General features: G+C 45.7%; 1 protein-coding gene across 1 annotated transcript in view; it reads left to right on the top strand.

Moving 5' to 3' along the window:
• Positions 1-24959, top strand: part of LOC144493944 (dynein axonemal heavy chain 8-like) — a 1661706-nt gene that overhangs the window by 1099884 nt on the left and 536863 nt on the right. Inside the window, exons 57-58 of the mRNA XM_078213521.1 lie at positions 5534-5674; positions 11908-12136. Of these exons, the coding sequence (XP_078069647.1) occupies positions 5534-5674; positions 11908-12136 (370 nt within the window). The remainder of the gene's footprint in view (positions 1-5533; positions 5675-11907; positions 12137-24959) is intronic.

Here is a 24959-nt window from a genome sequence, read left to right on the forward strand (position 1 = left end):
CTATCCGCAACTCTGCCAATCTTAGTATTATCTGCAAACTTGCTAATCAGACCAGCTACGTTTTCTTCCAAGTCATTTATATATATTACAAATGGCTGAGGTCCCAGCACTGATCCCTGCAGAACACCATTAGTTACAGAGCTCCATTCAGAAAAAACACCCTTCCACCACTACCCTTTGTCTTGTATGGCCAAGATGTGGAGATGCCGGCATTGGACTGGGGTAAACACAGTAAGAAGTCTCACAACATCAGGTTAAAATCCAACAGGTTTATTTGGTAGCAAAAGCCACGAGCTTTCAGAGCGTTGCTCCTTACCTGACGAAGGAGCAGTGCTCCGAAAGCTATGAGGGACCTTGAGGGACCTTGTCGAAAGTCCATGCAGACAATATCTACAGCCCTTCCCTCATCAATCATTTTTGTCACCTCATCAAAAAACTCAATTAACATAGTGAGACATGACCTCCTACGCACAAAACCATGCTGTCTGTTGCTAACAAGATCTTTCAGTTCTAAATGTGTATACAACCTATTCCTAAGAATCTTCTCCAACAGTTTCCCTGTCACTGACGTCAAGCTCACTGGCCTATAATTACCTGGGTTATCCTTGCGACCCTTCTTAAATATGGGACAACATTGGTTATCCTCCAATCCTCTGGTACCTCGCCAGTGGCCAACGAAGAAACAAAGATTTGTGTTCGAGGCCTAGCAATTTCATCTCTTGTCTCCCTCAGTAATCTGGGATAGATGCCATCTAGCCTTGGAGATTTACCTACCTTAATGCTTTTTAATTCAATTAACACTTCCTCCCTCGTAATGATGACTTGTTTATGCTCAGAGCATAAATTATGCTCAGAGCCCAAAGAAGTAGGGGAGATCCTAAATGAATACTTTGTGTCGGTATTCACAAAGGAGAGGGATGTGTGACTGGGAGTGTCTCGGAGGGGAGTGTTGACCCGTTAGAGAAAATCTCCATTACAAGGGAGGAAGTGTTAGGTTTTTTAGGGAATATAAAGACTGACAAATCCCCAGGGCCTGATGGAATCTATCCCAGGCTGCTCAGGGAGACGAGAGGTGAAATCGCTGGGCCTCTGACGCAAATCTTTGTCTCGTCACTGGACACAGGTGAGGTCCCAGAGGATTGAAGGATAGCTAATGTGGTCCCGTTATTTAAGAAGGGTAGGAAGGATAACCCGGGAAATTATAGGCTGGTGAGCTTGACGTCCGTGGTCGGGAAGTTGTTGGAGAGGATTCTTAGAGATAGGATGTATGCGCATTTAGAAAGGAATAAACTCATTAACGATAGTCAGCATGGTTTTGTGAGAGGGAGGTCATGCCTCACTAACCTGGTGGAGTTTTTTGAAGAAGTGACTAGAATGGTTGACGAGGGAAGGGCCGTGGATGTCGTCTATATGGACTTTCGTAAAGCGTTTGACAAAGTCCCTCATGGTAGGTTGGTGCAAAAGGTTGGATCTCATGGGATAAAGGGGGAGGTGGCTAGATGGGTGGAGAACTGGCTTGGTCACAGAAGACAGAGGGTGGTAGTGGAAGGGTCTTTTTCTGGCTGGATGCCTGTGACTAGTGGTGTTCCGCAGGGCTCTGTATTGGGACCTCTACTGTTTGTGATTTATATAAACGATCTGGAAGAAGGTGTAACTGGGGTGATCAGTAAGTTTGCGGATGACACGAAAATGGCTGGACTTGCAGATAGTGAGGAACATTGTCAGAGGCTACAGAAGGATATAGATAGGCTGGAAATTTGGGCAAAGAAATGGCAGATGGAGTTCAATCCAGATAAATGCAAAGTGATACATTTTAGTAGAACTAACGTAGGGGGGAGCTATACGATAAATGGCAGAACCATAAAGGGTGTAGATATGCAGAGGGACCTGGGTGTGCAAGTCCACAGATCCTTGAAGGTGATGTCACAGGTGGAGAAGGTAGTGAAGAAGGCATATGGCTTGCCTTTATAGGACGGGGCAAAGAGTATAAAAGTTGGGGTCTGATGTTGCGGTTGTATAGAATGTTGGTTCGGCCACATTTGGAATACTGCGCCCAGTTCTGGTCGCCACACTACCAGAAGGATGTGGAGGCTTTGGAGAGAGTGCAGAGGAGGTTTACCAGGATGTTGCCTGGTATGGAAGGGCTAGTTATGAGGAGAGATTGGGTAAACTGGGGTTGTTCTCACTGGAAAGACGGAGGATGAGGGGTGACCTAATAGAGGTGTATAAAATTATGAAAGGCATAGATAGGGTGAACGGTGGGAAGCTTTTCCCCAGGTCGGTGGTGACGTTCACGTTGGGTCATAGGTTCAAGGTGAGGGGGGGGGAGGTTTAACACGGATATCAGAAGGACGTATTTTACACAGAGGGTGGTGGGGGCCTGGAATGCGCTGCCGGGCAAGGTGGTGGAGGCGGACACACTCGGAACGTTTAAGACTTATCTCAATAGCCACATGAACGGAGTGGGAATGGAGGGATACAAAAGAATAGTCTAGTTTGGACCAGGGAGCGGCGCAGGCTTGGAGGGCCGAAGGGCCTGTTCCTGTGCTGTATTGTTCTTTGTTCTTTGTTTTTTATTAACTGAGTAAGTCCTGCCCTGGCTCAATCTACCAAAATGCATCACCTCGCATTTGTCTAAATTAAACTCCATCTGCCATTCGTCAGCCCACTGGCCCAATTGATCAAGATCCCGTTGCAATTGGAGATTACTTTCTTCACTGTCCACTATGCCACCAATCTTTGTGTCATCTGCAAACTTACTAACCATGCCCCCTATATTCTCATCCAAATCATTAATATAAATGACAAATAACAGTGTGACCAACACTGATCCCTGAGGCACACCGCTGGTCACAGGCCTCCAGTTTGAAAAACAACTCTCCACAACCACCATCTGGCTTCTGTCAAGAAGCCAATTTTGTATCCATTTAGATATCTCACCCTGGATCCCGTGAGATTTAACTTTATGCAACAACCTATCATGCGGTACCTTGTCAAAGGCCTTGCTAAAGTCCATGTAGGCAACATGGACTACATGGACAAATGCTTCATCTGTTTTTAATTGCTTAGACCTCATGTATGCATCCTTTTTCTTTTTGACTAGACTCACAATTTCACTTATCATCCATGGTTCCTGAATCCTGCCTTTCCTGTCCTTCCTTTTCACAGGCACGCGCCCGTCCTGCACTCCGATCAACTGCTCGTTAAAAGACTCCCACATGCCAAATGTGGATTTACCCTCAAACAGCCTGTCCCAAACAACAGCCTCCAAATCCTGCCTAATCCGGCTGTAGTTAGCTTTACCCCAGTTTAGTACCTTAATCCGAGGACAATACTTGTCCTTCATCCATGAATATCCAAAAGCTTACAGAATTGTGGTCACTGTTCACCACATGTTGCCCCACTGCAACTTTGATGACCTGGCTGGGCTCATTCCCTGGTACTATGTCCAGTATAACCCCCTCTCTAGTCGGACTATCCAAATATTGTTCCAAAAAACCTTCCTGGACACACTTAACAAATTCCTCACCATCCGGACCCTTAGCCCTAAGAGATTTCCAGTCACTATGAGGAAAATTAAAAAGTCTCCCACTACAACAACCCTATTATTTCTACACCTGTCCAGAATCAGCTTACATATTCATAGCTCAACTTCCCGTGGGCTGTTGGAAGGCGCGTAGTGCACCCCCATCATCGTGACTGCCCCCTTCTTGTTTCTGAGCTCTACCCACAGTGTCTCATTGCGTGATTCTTCCAAGATGTCCTCCCTCTGTAGAACTGTAATATGTTCCCTAACCAGTATTGCAATTCCCCTGCCTCTTTTACCTTCCCCTCTGTCTCACCTAAAACATTTATATCCAGGAATATATAGCTGCCAGTCCTGTCCCTCTTTTAACCAAGTCTCCGTTATCGCATCCACATCCAAGTTCCATGCAAGAATCAAGGCTCTGAGTTCATCTGTCTTACCTGTTAGACTCCTTGCATTGGAGCAGATGCATTCCAGACCTCCAGGCCCACTGAGTTAAACATCCCCCAGTCTGCTCTTCCTCTTAGCTAGCCTGGTTTTTGCATGCTCATCCCCAGTCTCTACTCTTGCTGACCTACTGTTCTGATTCCCACCCCCCTACCTCGTTAGTTTATACGCACCCAAATCATACTAGCAAACCTCCCAGCCAGGATATTGGTGCCCCTCCAGTTAAGTTGTAACCCATCCTTCTTGTACAGGCCCCACCTGCCCTGGAAGACATCCCAATGATCTGAAAAACTGAAACCCTCCCCCCTGCACCATGTAGATCGAAGGGAAATTGATAGATCATGCTGGGGCAGATCATAGTTATGGGAGAGAGCATGAAAATCTGGGGAAAGATTTTGCTCTCAAAGGATCATGGTCAGAGGACAGCTTAGAATGGACATAAGTTTGGAAGTACCTAATAGGATATTGTAATTTAAAATATTAGATCAACAGAAGTAATTATGTTTTTACATGAAACCTGTTGTGAAATTCCGATTTGAAAAATATTCCTCAGTTGATAGCTGATAAATCCTTTTTCAAAATCCTTCGCTTGCAAACAAAAGGTATTTTTTGCTATTCCTAGTTAAGCAATAATAACAGTTGTAATAAATGCCGATGAATAATCAATTTGATTTATTATTGTAACATACAGTGAAAAGTATTGTTTCTTGCGTGCTATACAGACAAAACATACCGTTCATAGAGAAGGAAACGAGAGAGTGCAGAATGTAGTGTTACAGTCATAGCTGGGGTGTAGAAAAAGGTCAACTTAATGCAAGGTAAGTTCATTCAAAAATCTGACAGCAGCAGGGAAGAAGCTGTTCTTGAGTCGGTTGGTACATGACCTCAGACTTTTGTATCTTTTTCCTGAAGGAAGAAGGTAGAAGAGAGAATGTCCAGGGTGCATAGGGTCCCTAATTATGCTGGCTGCTTTGCAGAGGCAGCGAGAATTGTAGACAGAGTCAATGGATGGGAGGCTGGTTTGCGTGATGGATTGGGCTACATTCACGACCTTTTGTAGTTCCTTGCAATCTTGGGCAGAGCAGGAGCCATACCAAGCTGTGATACAACCCGAAAGAATGCTTTCTATGGTGTATCTGTAAAAGTTGGTGAGAGCAGTAGCTGACATGCCAAATTTCCTCAGTTTTCTGAGAAAGTAGAGGTGTTGGTGGGCTTTCTTAACTATAGTGTCAGTATGGGGGGACCAGGACAGGTTGTTGGTGATCTGGACACCTAAAAACTTGAAGCCCTCAATCAGTGTAATCAAAGCAAAATACTGTAAATACTGCTGGAAATCTGAAATATGAACAAAGTGCTGGGTAAACTCAGCAGGTCTGGCAGCATCTGAAAAAGAGAAACAGAGAAAGAGAAAAATGTTTTGCATCCAATATTACTCTTTTTTTGGAACTGTAATGTATTAGTGCCTCTTTCTATATTTTACTACATTTTACTCGATAAACTGAGGACTGAATTTCCTCCTTTACCTTATTATTCTGAAAGTTTCTATGTTTTGAATTACAGGCTTGGTTAAACAAACACACATCTTGGGAGGCTGAGATTCTACAAAACCTATATAACAAAGCCTTTGAAGATAGCTATCTCTACATGAAGTTAAACCTCCATCCAGTAATGGAGCTACTGGAGTGTAATTACATTGTGCAGGTTGGAAAATTCTCTGCTCTAAAATCAGCTTTGTGTTTATTTTTGTTTTTTACACATCCTAGGCTCCACCAATACAATATCCTAATACCATTTCCTGATATATTCTGTCACCAGCTGGGACAGATTCACTGGAGGTGAGGCCACAGTGCTATTCAGTCAGTTACGTTCCCTCATGGAGCCCATGAAGTTTCATGGCTTCAGGTCAAAAATGTCTAAGGAAACTTGATAATTACCACTGACTGCCTTCCCTCAGCTGATGGATCACTACTTCTCCATGTCAAAGATCATTTGCATAGAATCATAGAATCATACAGTGCAGAAGAGACCCTTCGGCCTACTAAGTCTGCACCAACATGCGAGAAACACCTGACCTCCCACCTAATGCCGTTTACTAGCACTTGGCCCATAGCCTTGAATGTTGTGACATGCCATATGCTTATCCAGGTACTTTTTAAAGGATGTGAGGCAATGTGCCTCCACCACCCTCCCAGGCAGCGCATTCAATATCGTCACCACCCTATTGCCCCAAATCTCTTACCCCTCATCTAGAACCTATGTCCCCTTGTGACTGACCTTTCAACAAACATTTTCCAATCTTCAATGAATCTAAGTGTGGTGCCAGAGGATTGGAGGACTGCTGATTTTGTACCTTAGTTTAAAAAGAGAGTGAGGGATAGACTGAATAATTACAGCCAGTCAGTCTAACCTCAGTTGTGGGCAAGTTATTGGAATTAATACTGAGGAGAAGATAAACTGTCACTTAGACAGTCGTATATTAATCAAGGACAGTCAGTTTGGATTTGCTGAGTGAAGATCAGGTCTGACAAACTTGATTGAAACTTTTACAGAAGTAATAAGGAAGATGAAAAGAATGAGGGGATGAAGACAGCGCAGTTGATGTGGCCCATGAGGATTTAACAAAGTTTTTGATCAGGTCCCAGCTAGCAGAGTGGTTAAAAAAAAGCCCATGGGATTGAGCGGAATGTCGAAAAATTGGCTCAGTTTAAAGAAACAAAGGTAATTGTTGACGTGCTTTTTTGTGACTGACAGACTTTACCCAGCAAGATTCTGCAAGGCTCAGTACCTAGGTCCCTGCTTTTTTGTGGAATATATTAATAATTTTGACGCAAATGTAGGGGGATTGATCAAGAAGATGGGGGGGGGGAAATAAAAATTGGCTATGTCGTTGATAGCAAGGAGGATTGTTGTAAACTGCAGGAAGAAATCATCAATGGACTGGTCAGGTGGGCAGAAAAGTGGCAAATGGAATTCAACATGTAGAAGTGCTACATTTGCAGAGGTCAAACAAGGTAAAGATTATACAATAAATGGGAAAATAGTGGTATAGGGGAAGTGAGGGACTTTGGAGTGAATGTCCACAGATCCCTGGAAGAAGCAGGACAGGTTGATAAGATGGTTAAGAAGGCATATCGAATCTTTTCATTTATTAGCTAAGACATGCAATTTAACAGTAGGGAGGTTATGCTGCAGCTGTTTGCATTATTAGCTCAGCCACAACTTGAGGTATGTATTCAGTTCTGGTCACCTCATATAATTGCACCAGAGAGGGTACAGAGGAGATTTACAAGGATGTTGCCAGGACAGGAAAATACAGCTATGAGGAAAATTTGTACAGGCTGAAGAGGCAGAGGGGAGATTTGATTGTGATGTACAGAACTGTGAGGGGCCTGGATAGAGTGGATGGGAAGGACCTATTTGCCTTAGTGAAGTGAAGTGACGGTGACTGCCATTGACATCATACATAGATAATAGAAGCCGGAGTAGGCATTCAGTCCTTCGAGCCTGCTCCATAATTCATTATGATGATGGTTGATCTTCAAATTCAATATCCTGATCCTGCTTTCCCCCATATCCCTTGATCTCTTTAGCCCCAAGAGCTATAAGTAATTCCTTCTTGAAATCACACAACATTTTGACCTCAACTACTTTTGGTGATAGTGAATTCCACAGATTATGCTTTGTCTGTATAGTGGAAGAAAAATACTTTTCACTGTATACATGTGCCAATAATAAATCAAATCAAAATCAACATTCCCTGGGTGAAGAAATTTCTCCTCACGTCAGTCCTAAAAGGTTTACCCCTTATGCTCAAACTATGACCCCTAGTTCTGGACTCCCCTACCATTGGGAACATTCTTTCTGAATCTATTCTATCTAATCCTATTAGAATTTTATAAGTTTCTATGAGAGCCTCTCTCGCTCTTTTAAACTCCAATGAATATAATCCTCACCAACTTAGTCTGTCCTCATATTACAGTCCTGTCATACCAGGAATCAGCCTGGTAATCCTTCGCTGCACTCTCTCTATAGCAAGGACATCCTTCCTCAGGTAAGGACACCAATACTGCACACAATACTCCAGGTGTGGCCTTATCAATGTCCTGTACAATTGCAGTAAAACATCCTTATTCCTATACTCAAATTGTCTCGCTATGAAGGCCAACATGCCATTTGCCTTCCTTACTGCCTGCTGTACCTGCGCACTTAGTTTCAGTGACTAATGCACGAGGACACCAAGGTCTCGTTGAGTATCCACCTCTTTCAATTTATACCCATTCAAAAAAATTAAGGCAGAATTTGACTGAGTATGAGTTTTGTCCTGTGCTACGAAGTGAGACCAGCTCATGGACGTTCATTGTGGGTTCCACCAGGGCCACTCAGCTCATGATACCATTATAGCCTAGGTTCAAAAATAGACAGAAGAACTGAATTCCAAATGTGAGGTTAGAGTGACTGCCCTTGACATAAAGGCAACATTTCACCAAGTGTGGCATCAAGGAGTCCGAACAAGATTGGACTCGGTGGAAATCGGGGAAAACTCTCTGCTGCTTGGAGTCATACCTTGCACAAAGGAAGATGGTGATTGGAAGTCAATCATATCAGTTACAGGACATCACTGCAGGAGTTCCTCAGGGTAGTGTCCTGGGCCTAACCATCTTCAGCTGTTTCATCAATGATCTTCCATCAAAGTCCGAAATGGGGATATTCACAGTTGACTGCACAATTTTAGTATCATTTGTGATCCTTCAGATATTGAAACAGTCCATTTCCAATGCATCAATTCCTGGACAATATCCAGGATTAAGCTGACAAGTAGCAAGTAACATTGACACGACACAAATGACCATCTCCAATGAGAGAGAATCTAACCATTGCCCTTGACAATAAATGGTATTACCATCGCTGAATCCTCACCATCAATATCCTAGATGTTACCATTGACCAGAAACTGAACTGGACTAGCCATATAAATCGTGTGGCTATAGGAGCAGGTCAAAGGTTAGGAATTCTGTAGCAAATAACTCACCTCCTGACTCCCCAAAGCCTGTCCACTATCTGCAAGGCACAAGTCAGGAGTATAATGGAATACTCTCTGCCTGGATCCTTGCCTGGATGAATGCAGCTTTAACAGCACTCAAGAAGCTTGACATCATCCAGGACAAACTAATCCCCTATATTGGCATCCTTTCCACAACATTCAATCCCTCCACCACTGATGAACAGTGGCAGCAGTGTGTACCATCTACAAAGTGCATTGCAAGAACTTGGGTCCCTGGCACTGCGAGGCAGCAGTACTAATCACTATTCTACTGTGCTGCCTGTGAAGATAGGTTTTTATCATGTATGGGATGACGGGGTCTGGAACTCATTGCCTGAAAGGGTAATAGAGGCAGAAATCCTCAAATCATTTAAAAAGTGTCTGGATATACACCTCAAGGGCCCCATTTTACCAACACGTTGCACCTGTTTTCGGGCGTGAAAACTTGGTCAAGTCGGCCATGAGACGAGTAGCGTGATCTGCGACCACCTCCGTGTCCGTTCCCCCTTTGACCAAGCGGCTAAAATGGCCGCGATCGGCACTGCGCCCGAAACGGGCACGATGTCAATTTAAATGCATTCGCATGGTCCGCAAAGGTCTGTTTCAGGCGCTCCAGCTTCTGAAGAGGTACGTTCAGAGCTTCCAGCGGCTCTCTAACTCGGATCGGGGGTGGAGGGGTGGTGGAGGCGGGCCAGATGGATCTCTTGTGGGGGAGAGTAGGAGGAGGGCCAGATCGTTCTCTGCTGGGGGTGGGGGAGGAGGGAGGTGGGTCAGATCATTCACTGGTGGGGAGGGAGGAGGGAGGCCAGATTGTTCTTTGGTCTGGAGGGAGGGAGGCAGGCCAGATGGATCTTTGGTGTGGGGGGGTGGGGAGAGAGAGGAAGAGGGCCAGATCGTTCTCTGGTGGGGGGAGGAGGAGGGAAGTGAGTCAGATTGTTCTCTGAGGGGGGGGGGGGGCTGGGGTGAGGGGGTCCGCTGCCACTCTGCAGGTGATCGGTGCAGGGGGAAGAGGGGTCTGCTGCCACTCTGCATGCGATCGGTGGGGGGGGAAGTGGGGCAGAGGGTCGTGATCGGTCTGGGTAGTGGGGGTGGGGGGATAAGGGAGACAGTTATCTTGTGGGGGTTGGGCAATGTCTATGGGGGGCAATCTCTGCTTTATCCGGCCTGGGAGCGATACGACAGGGGAGGTTTTTCAAAATTTTTACTGCGCATGCGCAATTGAAGCCGGGCGGCACGGTAGCACAGTGGTTAGCACTGCTGCTTCACAGCTCCAGGGACCTGGGTTCGATTCCCGGCTTGGGTCACTGTCTGTGTGGAGTTTGCACATTCTCCTCGTGTCTGCGTGGGTTTCCTCCGGGTGCTCCGGTTTCCTCCCACAGTCCAAAGATGTGTGGGTTAGGTTGATTGGCCATGCTAAAATTGCCCCTTAGTGTCCTGGGATGTGTAAATTAGAGGGATTAGCGGGTAAAATATGTAGGGTAATGGGGGTAGGGCCTGGGTGGGATTGTGGTCGGTGCAGACTCGATGGGCCGAATGGCCTCTTTCTGTACTGTAGGGTTTCTATGATTCTATGATTCTATGAAGACTCCAATCGGAGCAGCAGCGTTTTGGGTGCGATAAGTCCCACCCAAAGGCTTCTGTAGCGTGATTCAGAATTGCTGCTTTTTTTTCAGGCGGAGTGCATTTGTGGATGACGGAGAACAGGTTTACAAGTCGGACTCCCAGATTCAGCACTTAGAATCAAAATGGTAAAATTGGGCCCCAAGTATTGTAACCTGCAGACCAAATGCTGGAAAGTGAGATTAGGTTGGATGGCTCATTTTTCGACCAGCACAGACTAACTATGTAGCATATTTGTGTGCCATAAACTTTCTATGATTCTAAATGCCTTTGCATGACAATATTATTAGAAATGACAACCGTACATGTTTTGCGGAGTCCCATATTCACACTGAGAACACCTTCCATTGGATCATGTTGTACCATTACTATGTTAAGTGGGACAGATTCTGATCAAATGTAGCTGTAACAAAGCTGAGAATCTATGGGGCACAGTGGGATTGAATCCTACTATAATTTATAACATTGTGAGCTGGAATACTATATCAAGCGAGGTAATTAACTCTGGTTCAAGGAATAAAGACAAAGTGCTGGAAAATCTCAGCAGTTCTGACTACCTGAGTCATATTGGACTCGCAAAATAACTCTGCTTCTCTCTCCACAGGTGCTGCCAGACCTGCTGAGATTTTCCAGCACTTTTTGTTTTGATTTCAGATTGTCTGGTTCAAGGAGGGCACTGCAGAAGGACATGTGGGGGCAACAGCAGGCATACCTTAACATTTTTGGCAAAACTACAACTCAGGACTATATGCAGGCCAAGCAGCAGAAACAACTAGTCCAGGCAGAGCAAACAGAAATCCCAGAACCAATCACTTAAAATGTGTGATGCCTTATCATACTCTGTCAGTGGTGTGGGCAATTAAGCAACTAATGTTAGCTGGAGGAACCATAAACATGGAGAAAGGTGGACAAATTCAACTTGCTCTCAATCACCAGCAAAGTAATTCATCAACAGTGTTATCTCATTCAATGCGGGTTTTTGAACCACACAGTTTTAGGTTTCATTAAAGCATTGGTTGGGATGTGATAATAAGTATTGAATTTCAGAAATCCACCTCTCTATAGCAACTTCATTGTAGAAACTTTCCATGTTGAGCATTAAACTATAAATCCTTGTTCTTCAATTCCCTCGCACAGTCTATAGATATGTAAGTGCTACTGGGATAATAATACACATTTGAAAAATGGGTAAATGGTCTCACTGTTTCTTTTCAAGAAAATATTCAAATCCTAGACAGATATTCATTCATTGCATACTTTTCTCCTTCCTTAGTCCATAACTCTGCTTGAAGGTTTAATGGAGGTTGGAGTGAATATTAATGAAGTGCAACTTCGGCGGCTCTTTGTATTTGGAATAATGTGGAGTGTTGGTGCCCTGTTGGAACTAGAAAGTAGAACTAAACTGGAGAGTTTCCTGCGAACACACGACAGCAAACTTGACCTACCTGTCATTCCAGCAGGTAGCCCCGAGACCATGTTTGAATTTCTTGTTAATCAACGAGGTATGAACAATGGAATTATGTTTTAGATTATTGTTCAGAACTATGTACATTATATATAGGCATCAAGTAGATAGGTCTATGATGCATTGCCTTATTGGGGATAGTTTTCTGAATTCTTGTTTCCAGCATGGAACCTTGAACATGAATAACACATATTGACACTTTAAGTGTTTTGATTTTTCACCCTTACTTTCTATTAGCCTTTTGTATCTCTGTAACCTTCTCCAGCTCTTTGAAACATCTGTGCTCTTCCAATTCTGGTTTCCAGCACATTGAATTTGAATTTCTCCACCATTGGATGCCATATGTTGCAAAGTTGAGTTTGTGAAGTTGGAATTTGATGTTGGTAAAGATGTAAAAAAAAATTGTAAAAATGATAGAGGAGAAAATAACATTGCATGGTCCCTTTCAAAGCTGGTGTTTTGTTTCAGTGCTTGGAGGTTTAAAATGCAAAGTACATCCAGAGTCCCAGACTGAAACACTTGTATCAAAAAGTCAAGCAGTAGTCTTGACAAGACAACCTGTTTTTTCTAAAGCCCAATCAATTTAAAGTTGGCACTCAGCTACCAGGAACCTATAACATTTGAATTTGATGGTGTTGACAAAATCAGACCAATCCTATTGTAAGAAAAGTGATAGGTCATCACAGTTATAAAAGAGAGTGCAAGGGGGAAAAACAGGAGTTAGCAACTGTGACCCCTCAAGTCTTGAGAGGGAAAGAGCAACTCTCAACCCTGCCAGCTTCAGATAAAGTCTTAAGAGAATGCACCATCTAACCAGCGAAAGGTAGCTAATCAGAAATAACTTACAGATAGAGAAATCAACCGAGAAACTTCAGAAGGTTCCCAAAGACACAAAACCTGGTTGTATATTTTTTTTGAAAGTGAGTAAATTCTATTTTTTTTGTTAATGAATGGGTATATAATTTATTTGAACAGCATTCCATTAGAATCTTATTTTATTCAGTATGTTACTTGTTTAGTTAAAGTTCCTTGTTAGTTAAATAAATTAAGTGTTCATTTAAAGTGAGTGTCAGGTATTTCTGTTAGTTAACTACTAAACATTCCTGAAGAACAGTTCACATTTTCCCACACACTTTATACAGATTACGAGGTGAGGTGTTCCTCTTTAGGGGATTTGGCGTTACGTCTCAAAAGGGGGAACAACCTCCGCATCGTAACACATGCCTTCAACTGCCCCACTCTCCTGCTTTAAGATGTAGGGACTCCAAGCTTGCGGTCCTCAATTCTCCTTACATTGTTCATTACTCCTTTGAAGCAAGCTGGGATGCTGCTTCTTTTAAAATTAATTCATAGGATGTGGGCCAGCATTTATTGCCCATCCCTAATTTCCCTTGAAATGAGTGGTTTACTGGGCTGTTTCAGAGGACAATTACGAGGAGAATTAATCTCCTTCTACACTTGGAAACTAAGTATACCTTTGGCAAACATTTCTTTTCTTTTTTATGCATATTTTAAAAAATATAGAGTCTTAAGATAGAAAGGAGGAAGATAATTGTGTTTTAACTAAAGGCGATAGTTTCAGAACAGATGGAGCACCTCACAACTGAGCATTCACGAGACACTGTGCAATCAACAACAGTAGAACTGTATTCCATCACAATCTGTAACTCATGGCCTGGCTGACCCATCATCTATCATTATTCCTCTTGTTGTGTAGTCTTTTGGGATGGATCATGATATTGAAGTGCAACCTTATATGAAAAGTCCCAAGTGGCTTGCCGTCATCATGTGCTACCAAGCAACACTTGCATAACAATAACCTGCTCGCTAACATTCAGTGTGGGTTCCGCCAGGGTCACTCAGCTCCTGATGTCATTGTAGCCTAGGTTCAAAAATAGACAGAAGAGCAGAATTCTAGAGATGAGGGGAAGAGTAACTGCCTTTGACATCAAGGCAGCATTTCATCGAGTGTGGCATCAAGGAGGCCTAAAACAATTGTACTCAATAAGAATTGGGGAAGATGGTTGTGATGATTGGACATCAAGCATCTCAGGACATCTCCGCAGGAGTTCCTCAGGGTAGTGTCCTCGGCCCAACCATTTTCAGCTGCAACATTAATGACCTTCCTTCCATCATAAGGTCAAATGTGGGGACATTCAGTGATGACTGCACAATGTTCAACATCATTTGTGACTTATTAGATGTTGAAGTAGCCCATGCTCAAATGCAGCAAGACATGGGCAATGTCATAGAGTGACGGGGCAGATAAACCATGTAAAGCTAAGAAGTTGTAGCGGCACTAAGATGGCATTTCTTTTAATGCAAATCTGATTAAACTAAATCAATCAAACTCAGGGACAAAGCAAGAAGGGCAGCCCCCAAAACAAAGGGAACCAAATCAAAAGGCAAAGTGTAAAGAAAACTTAAAAGGTGTGGTGAACCATAGTTGGTTACCACTATGAGTACTGAACCATAGATGGTCAGCACTATGGGTATTTGTAGATATGTTACTGTTGTCACTGTTGGGGTTAGGGTTGGGCTGTTCTACCTGTTGATATTGTTCTGTGGTACACTCCAGTTGGCTCCGCCTACCTGGAGAAGTATAAAGGTCACTGCACTGCCTGGTGACCCTTTAGTCTGGGATTGTATTGTATATAGTGTGCTCCATTCTTGTTAGTAATAAAAGCCTTTATTTCCCGGGTACAATCTAGCCTCCCGAGTGATTTAATCGCGCATCAATTTTATTACTAACAAAATTTTGGTAAAAGAAAACCATGGAGCAAATGTTGAAACCCGATCGGCTTACTTTAGATCCACGTGCGGCAGGAGCGTCGAACACTTTCGACCATTGGTTAAAGTGTTTTCAAGACTACATCGATGCCTCAACAGCCATTCAAAACGACGCCGATAGACTGCAGGTCCTCCACGCGAGGGTAAGCGACACCGCGATGCCCAATCCGCGATGCCCAAGACTACAAAGGGGCCATCGAACTACTTAAGAAACTGTACAACAAACCGCCAAACGAGATCCATGCTCGACACCTTCTAGCCACTCAACGGCGGCAGCCTGGCGAAACAACAGGACAGTACCTGCGCGAACTTCAGCAGCTAGCCAGAGCCTCCAACTGCAAGCCAGTGTCGGCGGCCCAGTATACGAACGACTTGATCCGAGATGCGTTCGTGGCGGGAATCGGCTCATCGTATATTCGCTTTCGGCTGCTAGAGCAAGGTAACCTAGACCTCGCTAAGACGGTAGAATTGGCTGACACAATGGAAACGGCCTCCAGAAGTCTAGAAACGTACCCCACCGACCACGTGGGAACATCGTGGCAAGTACAGCCACCGACTCAACTTTACCCAGCGGCTCCGAAAAACTGCGCGATTGTGCTTTCAACCTCGGACCTGACAACAGCGGCAGCTCCAGGAGGCCCGCGGTGTTACTTCTGTGGATTGGCGAAACACCCTCGGCAGCGATGTCCAGCTAGAACGGTATTTTGCTCCGCGTGTGGAAAGAAAGGGCATTATGCCAAAGTCTGCAGCACCAAACCACCCTCCAAGCATAGCAGCACGGCGTGTGATTCTCCAGAGCCTGTCTCCTTGTCTCCAGCTTCTTCGAGGTCTTCCACCACGTGCGATTCCAGAGCACCGCCATTCCTGACGATGAAGACGCAAGACACGTGCGACCTGCAGGGGCCGCCACTTTTAGCGCCACCGACCACGTGCGATCCATGGGCGCAGCCATTTTGGTCGGCACCGACCGCAGACGACCAGCAGGGGTCATCATCATCAACCATCTCAGCTGCCTGCAGTTGCACTCAAGACCCAACGGTGGTGTCAATCATCCTGGACCAGGCCAAGCCTCACAGACTCGACAAGTCCATGATGGGCATAGAGGTAACTGGACGCCAAGTTCATTGTTTGTTTGACAGCGGGAGCACGGAGAGTTTCATTCACCCTGACACCGTGAAACGGTGCGGTCTCCGAGTACGGACTGTCAGACAGACAATTTCGATGGCGTCAAGGTCCCGGTCTGTTACCGTGCTAGGGAGCTGCGTGGTCAACCTAACGGTGCGGGGCACAGTTTACGAGAACTTCAGGCTCCTCGTGTTACCACACCTTTGCGCTCCGATACTCCTGGGACTCGACTTTATGGTCCACCTGAAGAGTGTAACCCTGCAGTACGATGGGCCACTCCCTCCACTTTCAGTGGGAGCACAGCAGCCTCCAAATTGCCCAGCGCGCTCCACGTGTAGCCTCTCGACACTCAGAATCACCCCACCATCCTTATTCGAGAATCTCGTGCCAGGTTGCAAGCCCATCGCAACCAAGAGCAGGCGTTACAGCGCTGAGGATCGGATCTTTATTCGATCTGAAGTTCAGCGGCTCCTCAGGGAAGGGATCATTCAACCTAGCACTAGTCCATGGAGAGCGCAAGTCGTGGTGGTTAAAACTGGAAACAAACCCCGGATGGTCATAGACTATAGTCAGACCATTAATAGATACACGCAGCTGGATGCGTATCCTCTCCCGCGCATATCTGACATGGTCAACCAGATTGCGCAGTACCGGGTGTTCTCCACCATTGACTTGAAGTCAGCTTACCACCAGCTCCCCATTCGCCCAGAGGACCGAAAATACACAGCCTTTGAGGCGGATGGTCGTCTTTACCACTTTTTAAGGGTTCCCTTTGGCGTCACGAATGGGGTCTCGGTCTTCCAGCGTGCAATGGACCGAATGGTGGACCAGAACGGGCTGCGGGCTACCTTCCCGTACCTGGATAACGTCACTATCTGCGGCCATGACCAGCAGGACCATGATGCCAACCTCCTTAGATTTTTACGCACTGCGTCTCGCCTGAATCTGACCTACAACAGGGAGAAGTGCGTATTTAGCAAGCGCCGCCTAGCAATTCTCGGATACGTGGTGGAAAACGGGGTCCTTGGCTCTGATCCAGACCGTATGCGTCCCCTCCTTGAACTTCCCCTGCCCACTAGTATCAAAGCACTGAGAAGATGCTTAGGTTTCTTTTCATACTATGCACAGTGGGTTCGCAATTATGCGGACAAAGCCCGTCCACTCATCAAGTCTACCTCTTTTCCCCTAGCAGCAGAGGCTCGCTTAGCCTTTGAAGGGATAAAAGCCGACATCGCGAAAGCCACGATGCACGCTGTTGATGAGTCCATCCCCTTTCAGGTGGAGAGTGATGCATCTGATTTCGCCCTGGCCGCCACACTTAACCAGGCGGGCAGGCCCGTCGCCTTTTTCTCTCACACCCTCCAAGGCCCTGAAATTCGGCACTCCGCGGTGGAAAAAGAGGCCCAGGCCATTGTGGAGGCCGTTCGGCATTGGCGCCATTACTTGGCGGGAAAACAATTCACCCTGCTCACGGACCAGCGGTCCGTGGCGTTCATGTTCAACAACACGTTACGGGGTAAGATCAAAAATGATAAAATCTTGAGGTGGAGAATCGAACTCTCCACCTACAACTATGATATCATGTACCGTCCAGGGAAGCTCAATGAGCCCTCAGACACCCTGTCGCCTGGAACATGTGCAAGTGTGCAGGAGGATCGATTACAGGCCCTCCACAATGATCTCTGCCATCCGGGGATCACTCGGCTCTTCCATTTCATAAAGGCCCGGACTCTACCCTACTCAGTGGATGAACCCGAAGCTGCCAGGTATGTGCTGAATGCAAACCGCACTTCTACCGACCTGACAGGGCACACCTCATTAAGGCCACTCGCCCTTTTGAAAGACTGAGTGTGGACTTCAAGGGCCCCCTCCCTTCGACAGATCGGAACGTGTACTTCCTTAACGTGATTGACGAGTACTCACGATTCCCTTTTGCCATTCCCTGTTCAGATATGACCGCTGCCACAGTTATCAAAGCATTACGGGATCTTTTCACCCTGTTCGGTTACCCCAGCTATATCCACAGTGATAGGGGCTCGTCATTTATGAGTGACGACTTGAGGCAATACCTGCTCTCAAAAGGGATTGCCTCAAGTAGAACTACGAGTTACAACCCTAGGGGTAATGGACAGGTTGAAAGAGAAAATGCTACAGTCTGGAAGGCTGTCTTACTGGCGTTGAGGTCGAAAGGTCTTCCAGTCTCCCGTTGGCAAAAGGTACTCTCTGATGCACTCCATTCCATCCGCTCCCTTATGTGTACGGCAACCAACGCTACTCCACATGAGCGGATGTTTTCCTTCCCTAGGAAGTCTTCCTCTGGGACCTCATTACCGTCTTGGTTGATGTACTCAGGACCTGTCCTCCTGCGGAGGCATGTTAGGACCCGCAAGTCCGACCCTTTGGTTGAACAGGTCCATCTCCTCCACGCCAACCCTCAATATGCCTATGTGGCATATCCTGACGGGCGAGAGGACACGGTCTCTATTAGAGATCTGGCGCCTGCAAGGGACTTGGAAACCCCAGTTGCTCCCACACCCCTAGTTAGGGACCCCTTGACCTTTATCTCCCCTCCTGACACGGCGCGGGCAGTATCGGGACCACCATTTAATCCTCTTACTCCCGTGTACAGCTTGCCTGAGTCCAGGAGATTGTCGCCACCTCGAGGCGTGCTCGAGTCCAGTAGATTGTCGCCACCTCGTAGTCCACCCGTCCATGAGGAACTGGAGGAGTCACTGGACACCGCCTTGGAGAGAAGGTCACCACGGTCACCAGAACCGGCGTTACCGCCAGTGTTGAGGAGGCCGCAGAGATGGTGCGGTCCTCCAATACGACTGAACTTGTGAATATATGAACAGTTGTTCTGTTTTTTTTGCCCCGCTGGCCTTTGTTTTAAAGGAGGGGTGAATGTGGTGAACCATAGTTGGTTACCACTATGAGTACTGATCCATAGATGGTCAGCACTATGGATATTTGTCGATATGTTACTGTTGTCACTGTTGGGGTTAGGGTTGGGCTGTTCTACCTGTTGATATTGTTCTGTGGTACACTCCAGTTGGCTCCGCCTACCTGGAGAAGTATAAAGGTCACTGCACTGCCTGGTGACCCTTTAGTCTGGGATTGTATTGTATATAGTGTGCTCCATTCTTGTTAGGAATAAAAGCCTTTATTTCCCGGGTACAATCTAGCCTCCCGAGTGATTTAATCGCGCATCAAAAGGTCGAACCAAATCAGTCAATAATACACCCCAATGGGGCCCAAGGGGTACGGAATACTTTGATGGTGCTTGTGGACTTTTCAACTCTCCCCTGTCTGGCTGTTGTTCAGCTGCTCAGGAATCCATTCCTCCACCAATACCAATTCAGGTGGCTAACAGAGGGACAGGCTGTGGCTGCCGGGGTGACCAGGATCAGGGATATGCTGGGTGGTGGAGAAATGGACTGGATGACACCGCTCGAGATGGCTGAGTGCATGGTGGTGGGTATTCAGTTCACTGCCGATGCCTTCCATGATCTTTGAATGGTTGTGCGCGAGGATGTGCATCTGTGGTGGGATCCTATCTAAGCGTACACCTGCTCGGATGGAATGGATTCCTGAGCAGCGGCTCCTGAACAACAACCGCTACTTCAGATGGAAGAGAGCCGTGGTGCGAAGCGACCATGTTCCAGACTTTCAGAAGGTCCTGGTAAAAAACCTGCAAGAAGCCACAAAGGCCTCTCAGGTCTGTGAACACCTGTCATAATTCAAGCCGTGCACCTTGTGGAAGAAATATGTCGCTGGGGCACACCATCGAGGAGGAGCTCAACATAAAGCTATCGCTGCAGGGTCTGAAGGTGGAAGGTCGCCAGCTGGATGTAAAGGCACACCAGTGCCTGACCGCTCTCCCTACACGAGAGACTCAGAACCTCAACAGCGACTGTGCAGTCTCTTTTACCAGAAGAACTGTGCGAAGGTTCTGTGGATGTTTGTGACAAAGTCAGGAGGAGGCTTCAAAGTGACCAGCCGGTACCACAGCATGGAGGCAATCAGCTGGTTTATGACGAGAGCTTGCCCTGTAAGACAGCATTTGGATTGGTCCTGCCTAGTGAATCAGGTGAGCGGTGACCTTGGCCTCCTTTGCACTCTTTCCAATGCTTCCATGTCCTTCTTATAGTGAGGTGACCAGAACTGCACACAATATTCCAGATGTGGTCTCATCAAGGTCCTGTACAGTTGCAGCATAACCCCACGGCTCTTAAACTCAAACCGCCTGTTAATAAACGCTAACACACTATAGGCCTTCTTCACAGCTCTATCCACTTGGCAACCTTCAGAGATCTGTGAATATGAACCCCAAGATCTCTCTGTTCCTCCACATTCCTCAGAACACTGCCGTTGACCTTGTAATCCGCATTCAAATTTGTCCTCCCAAAATGAATCACCTCGCACTTATCAGGGTTAAACTCCATCTGCCATTTTTCGGCCCAGCTTTGCATCCTATCAATGTCTCTTTGCAGCCTACAACAGCCCTCCACCTCATCCACTACTCCACCAATATTGGTGTCATCAGCAAATTTACTGACCCACCCTTCAGCCCCCTCCTCCAAGTCATTGATAAAAATTACAAATAGCAGAGGACCCAGCACTGATCCCTGTGGTACACCGCTGGTAACTGGTCTCCAGTCTGAAAATTTTCCATCCACCACCACCCTCTGTCTTCTATGAGATAGCCAGTTACTTATCCAATCGGCCAAATTTCCCTCTATCCCACACCTCCTTACTTTCTTCATGAGCCAACCATGGGGAACCTTATCAAATGCCTTACTAAAATCCATGTATACGACATCAAGTGCTCTACCTTCATCTACACACTTAGTTACCTCCTCAAAGAATTCAATCAAATTTGTGAGGCAAGACTTCCCCTTCACGAATCCGTGTTGACTATCCCGGATTAAGCTGCATCTTTCCAAATGGTCATAAATCCTATCCCTCAGGACCTTTTCCATTAACTTACCAACCACCGAAGTAAGACTAACCGGCCTATAATTGCCAGGGTCATTTCTATTTCCTTTTTTGAACAGAGGAACAACATTCTCCACTCTCCAGTCCTCTGGCACAACGCCGGCATCTCCACATCATGACTATCCCCATGGACAGTGAGGACCCAAAGATCAAAGCCAAAGACTCTGTAATCTCATCCCTTGCCTCCCAAAGAATCCTAGGATATCCCATCTGGCCCAGGGGACTTATCGACCCTCAGGTTTTTCAAAATTGCGAATACATCTTCCCTCAGAACATCTACCTCCTCCAGCCTATCAGCCTTTATCTCACACTCATCCTCAAAAACATGGCCCCTCTCCTTGGTGAACACTAAAGAAAAGTATTCATCGCCTCTCTTATCTCTTCTGACTCCATGCACAAGTTCCCACCACTGTCCTTGACCGGCCGTAACCTCACCCTGGTCATTCTTTTATTTCTCACATAAGAGTAATAAGCCTTGGGGTTTTCCTTGATCCGACCCGCCATGGACTTCTCATGCCCCCTCCTACCTCTCCTAAGCCCTCTTTTTAGCTCATTCCTTGCTACCTTGTACCCCTCAAGCGATCCGACTGAACCTTGTTTTCTCATCCTTACATGCGCTTCCTTTTTCCTCTTGACAAGACATTCAACCCCTTTTGTGAACCATGGTTCCCTCACTCGGAAATAAGGAAGGACAAGTGACAGAAGTTTTAGTGAGGGATCACTTTGGGACCAGTGACCATAATTCCTTTAGTTTTAAGATACCTATGGAGAATGATAGGTCTGGCCCAAAAGTTAAAATTTTAAATTGGGGCAAGGCCAATTCTGATGGTATTGTGCAGGAACTATCTGAAGTTACTTGGGGGAGCCTGTGGGAAGGCAAAGGGATGAGTGGTAAGTGGGAGGCTTTGAAAGTGTGTTAACCAAGGTTCAGGGTAAGCACATTCCTTTGAGATATACCTTGCTGGTACAAGGAGGGAATGACTCAGGATATTGAGGCCCTGGTCAAGAAGAAGGAGGCATATGATATGCGTAGGCAGCTGGGATCAAGTGGATCCCGTGAAGAGTATCGAGGATGTTGGAGTGACGAGAAAAATCAGGAGGGCAAAAAGGGGACTTTAGATTGCTTTGGCAGATAAGGTAAAGAAGAATCCAGAGAGCTTCTACAATTACAATAAAGGGCAAAAGAGAAACTATGGAGAGAATATCGCCTCTTAAGGATCAACAAGGTCATCTATGTGTCAAGCCATAAGAGATGGGTGAGATCCTAATTGAATATTTCTCATCAGTATTTACTGTTGACAAAGGCATGAATATTAGGGAACTTGGGGAAATAAATAGTGATGTCTTGAGGAGTGTACATATGACAGAGAAGGAGGTCATAGAGTCATGGAGGTTTACAGCATGGAAACAGGCCCTTCGGCCCAACTTGTTCATGCCGCCCTTTTTTTTTAAAAACCCCTAAGCTAATCTCAATTGCCTGCATTTGGCCCATATCCCTCTATACCCATCGTACCCATGTAACTATCTAAATGCTTTTTAAAAGATAAAATTGTACCCGCCTCTACTACTACCTCTGGCAGCTTGTTCCAGACACTCACCACCCTCTGTGTGAAAAAATTGCCCCTCTGGACACTTATGTATCTCTCCTCTCTCACCTTCAACCTATGCCTTCTAGTTTTAGACTCCCCTACCTTTGGGGAAAGATATTGACGATCTACCTTGTCTATGCCCCTCATTATTTTATAGACCTCTATAAGGTCACCCCTCAGCCTCCTACGCTCCAGAGAAAAAAGTCCCAGTCTATTCAGCCTCTCCTTTTAACTCAATCCATCAAGTCCCGGTAGCATCCGAGTAAATCTTTCTAGTTTAATAATATCCTTTCTATAATAGGGTGACCAGAATTGCACACAGTATTCCAAGTGTGGCCTTACCAATGTCTTGTATAACTTCAACAAGACGTCCCAACTCCTGTATTCAATGTTCTGAACGATGAAACCAAGCATGCCGAATGCTTTCTTCACCACTCTGTCCATCTGTGACTCCACTTTCAAGGAGCTATGAACATGTACCCCTCGATCTCTTTGTTCTGTAACTCTCCCCAACGCCCTATCATTAACTGAGTAAGTCCTGCCCTGGTTCAATCTACCAAAATGCATCACCTCGCATTTGTCTAAATTAAACTCCATCTGCCATTCGTCAGCCCACTGGCCCAATTGATCAAGATCCCGTTGCAATTGGAGATTACTTTCTTCACTGTCCACTATGCCACCAATCTTGGTGTCATTTGCAAACTTACTAACCATGCCCCCTATATTATCATTCAAATCATTAATATAAATGACAAATAACAGTGGGCCCAGCACTGATCCCTGAGGCACACCGCTGGTCACAGGCCTCCAGTTTGAAAAACAACTCTCTACAACCACCCTCTGGCTTCTGTCAAGAAGCCAATTTTGTATCCATTTAGATACCTCACCTTGGATCCCGTGAGATTTAACTTTATGCAACAACCTACCATGCGGTACCTTGTCAAAGGCCTTGCTAAAGTCCATGTAGACAACATCAACTGCACTGCCCTCATCTACCTTCTTGGTTACCCCTTCAAAAAACTCAATTAAATTTGTGATACATGATTTTCCACTCACAAAGCTATGCTGACTGTCCCTAATCAGTCATTGCATCTCTAAGTGCCTGTAGATCCTGTCTCTCAAAATACCTTCCAACAATTTACCCACCACAGATGTGAGGCTCACTGGCCTGTAGTTCACAGGCTTTTCCCTGCAGCCCTTTTTAAACAAAGGCACGACATTTGCCACTCTCCAATCTTCAGGCACCTCACCCGTGACTATCAATGATTCAAATATCTCGGCTAGGGGACCTGCAATTTCCTCCCTAGCATCCCACAACATCCTGGGATGTACCTCATCAGGACCTGCAGATTTATCTACCTTGATGTGCTTTCAGACTTCCAGCAGCTCCTTCTCTGTAATATGTACACTCCTCAAGACATTACTATTTATTTCCCCAAGTTCCCTAACATCCATGCTTTTCTCAACAGTAAATACTGATGAGAAATATTCATTTAGGATCTCACCCATCTCTTGTGGATCCGCACATAGATGACCTTGTTGATCCTTAAAAGGCCCTACTCTCTCCCTTGTTACTCTTTTGCCCTTTATGTATTTGTAGAAGCTCTTTGGATTCTCCTTTGCCTTATCTGCCAAAACAATTTTGTGTCTCCCTTTTGCCCTCCTGATTTCTGTCTTAACTCTGCTCCTACACCCCCGATACTCTTCAAGAGATTTACTTGATCCCAGTAGCCTGTGCACGTCATATGCCTCTTTCTTCTTCTTGACCAGGGCCTCAATATCCCGAGTGATCCAGGGTTCCCGACTTCTGCCAGCCTTGCCCTTCATTCTAAGACGAATGTGTTTACCCTGAACCCTGGTTAACACACTTTTGAAAGCATGCCACTTACCAGACATCCCTTTGCCTTCCCACAGGCTCCCCCAATTAACTTTTGAAAGTTCCTGCCTGATACCATCAAGATTGGCCTTGCCCCAATTTAGAATATTAACTTTTGGGACAGACCTATCATTCTCCATAGCTATCTTAAAATTAATAGAACTATGGTCACTGGTCCCAAAGTGATCCCTCACTAACACTTTTGTCACCTGCCCTTCCTTATTTCCCAAGAGTAGGTCAAGTTTTGCCCCCTCTCTAGTCAGGCCATCCACATACTGAATGAGAAATTCCTCCTGAATACACTCAACAAGTTTCTCTCCATCCAACCCTCTAATACTATGGCTGACCCAGTCAATGTTGGGGAAATTAAAATATCCGACTATTACCAACCTATTTTTCTTGGAGCTATCTGTAATCTCCTTACATATTTGCTCCTCAATTTCCTGCTGACTATTTGGGGGCCTATTGTACAACCCTATCAA

Source organism: Mustelus asterias, chromosome 5, assembly GCF_964213995.1.
Source record: "Mustelus asterias chromosome 5, sMusAst1.hap1.1, whole genome shotgun sequence".
Lineage (NCBI taxonomy): Eukaryota > Metazoa > Chordata > Chondrichthyes > Carcharhiniformes > Triakidae > Mustelus > Mustelus asterias.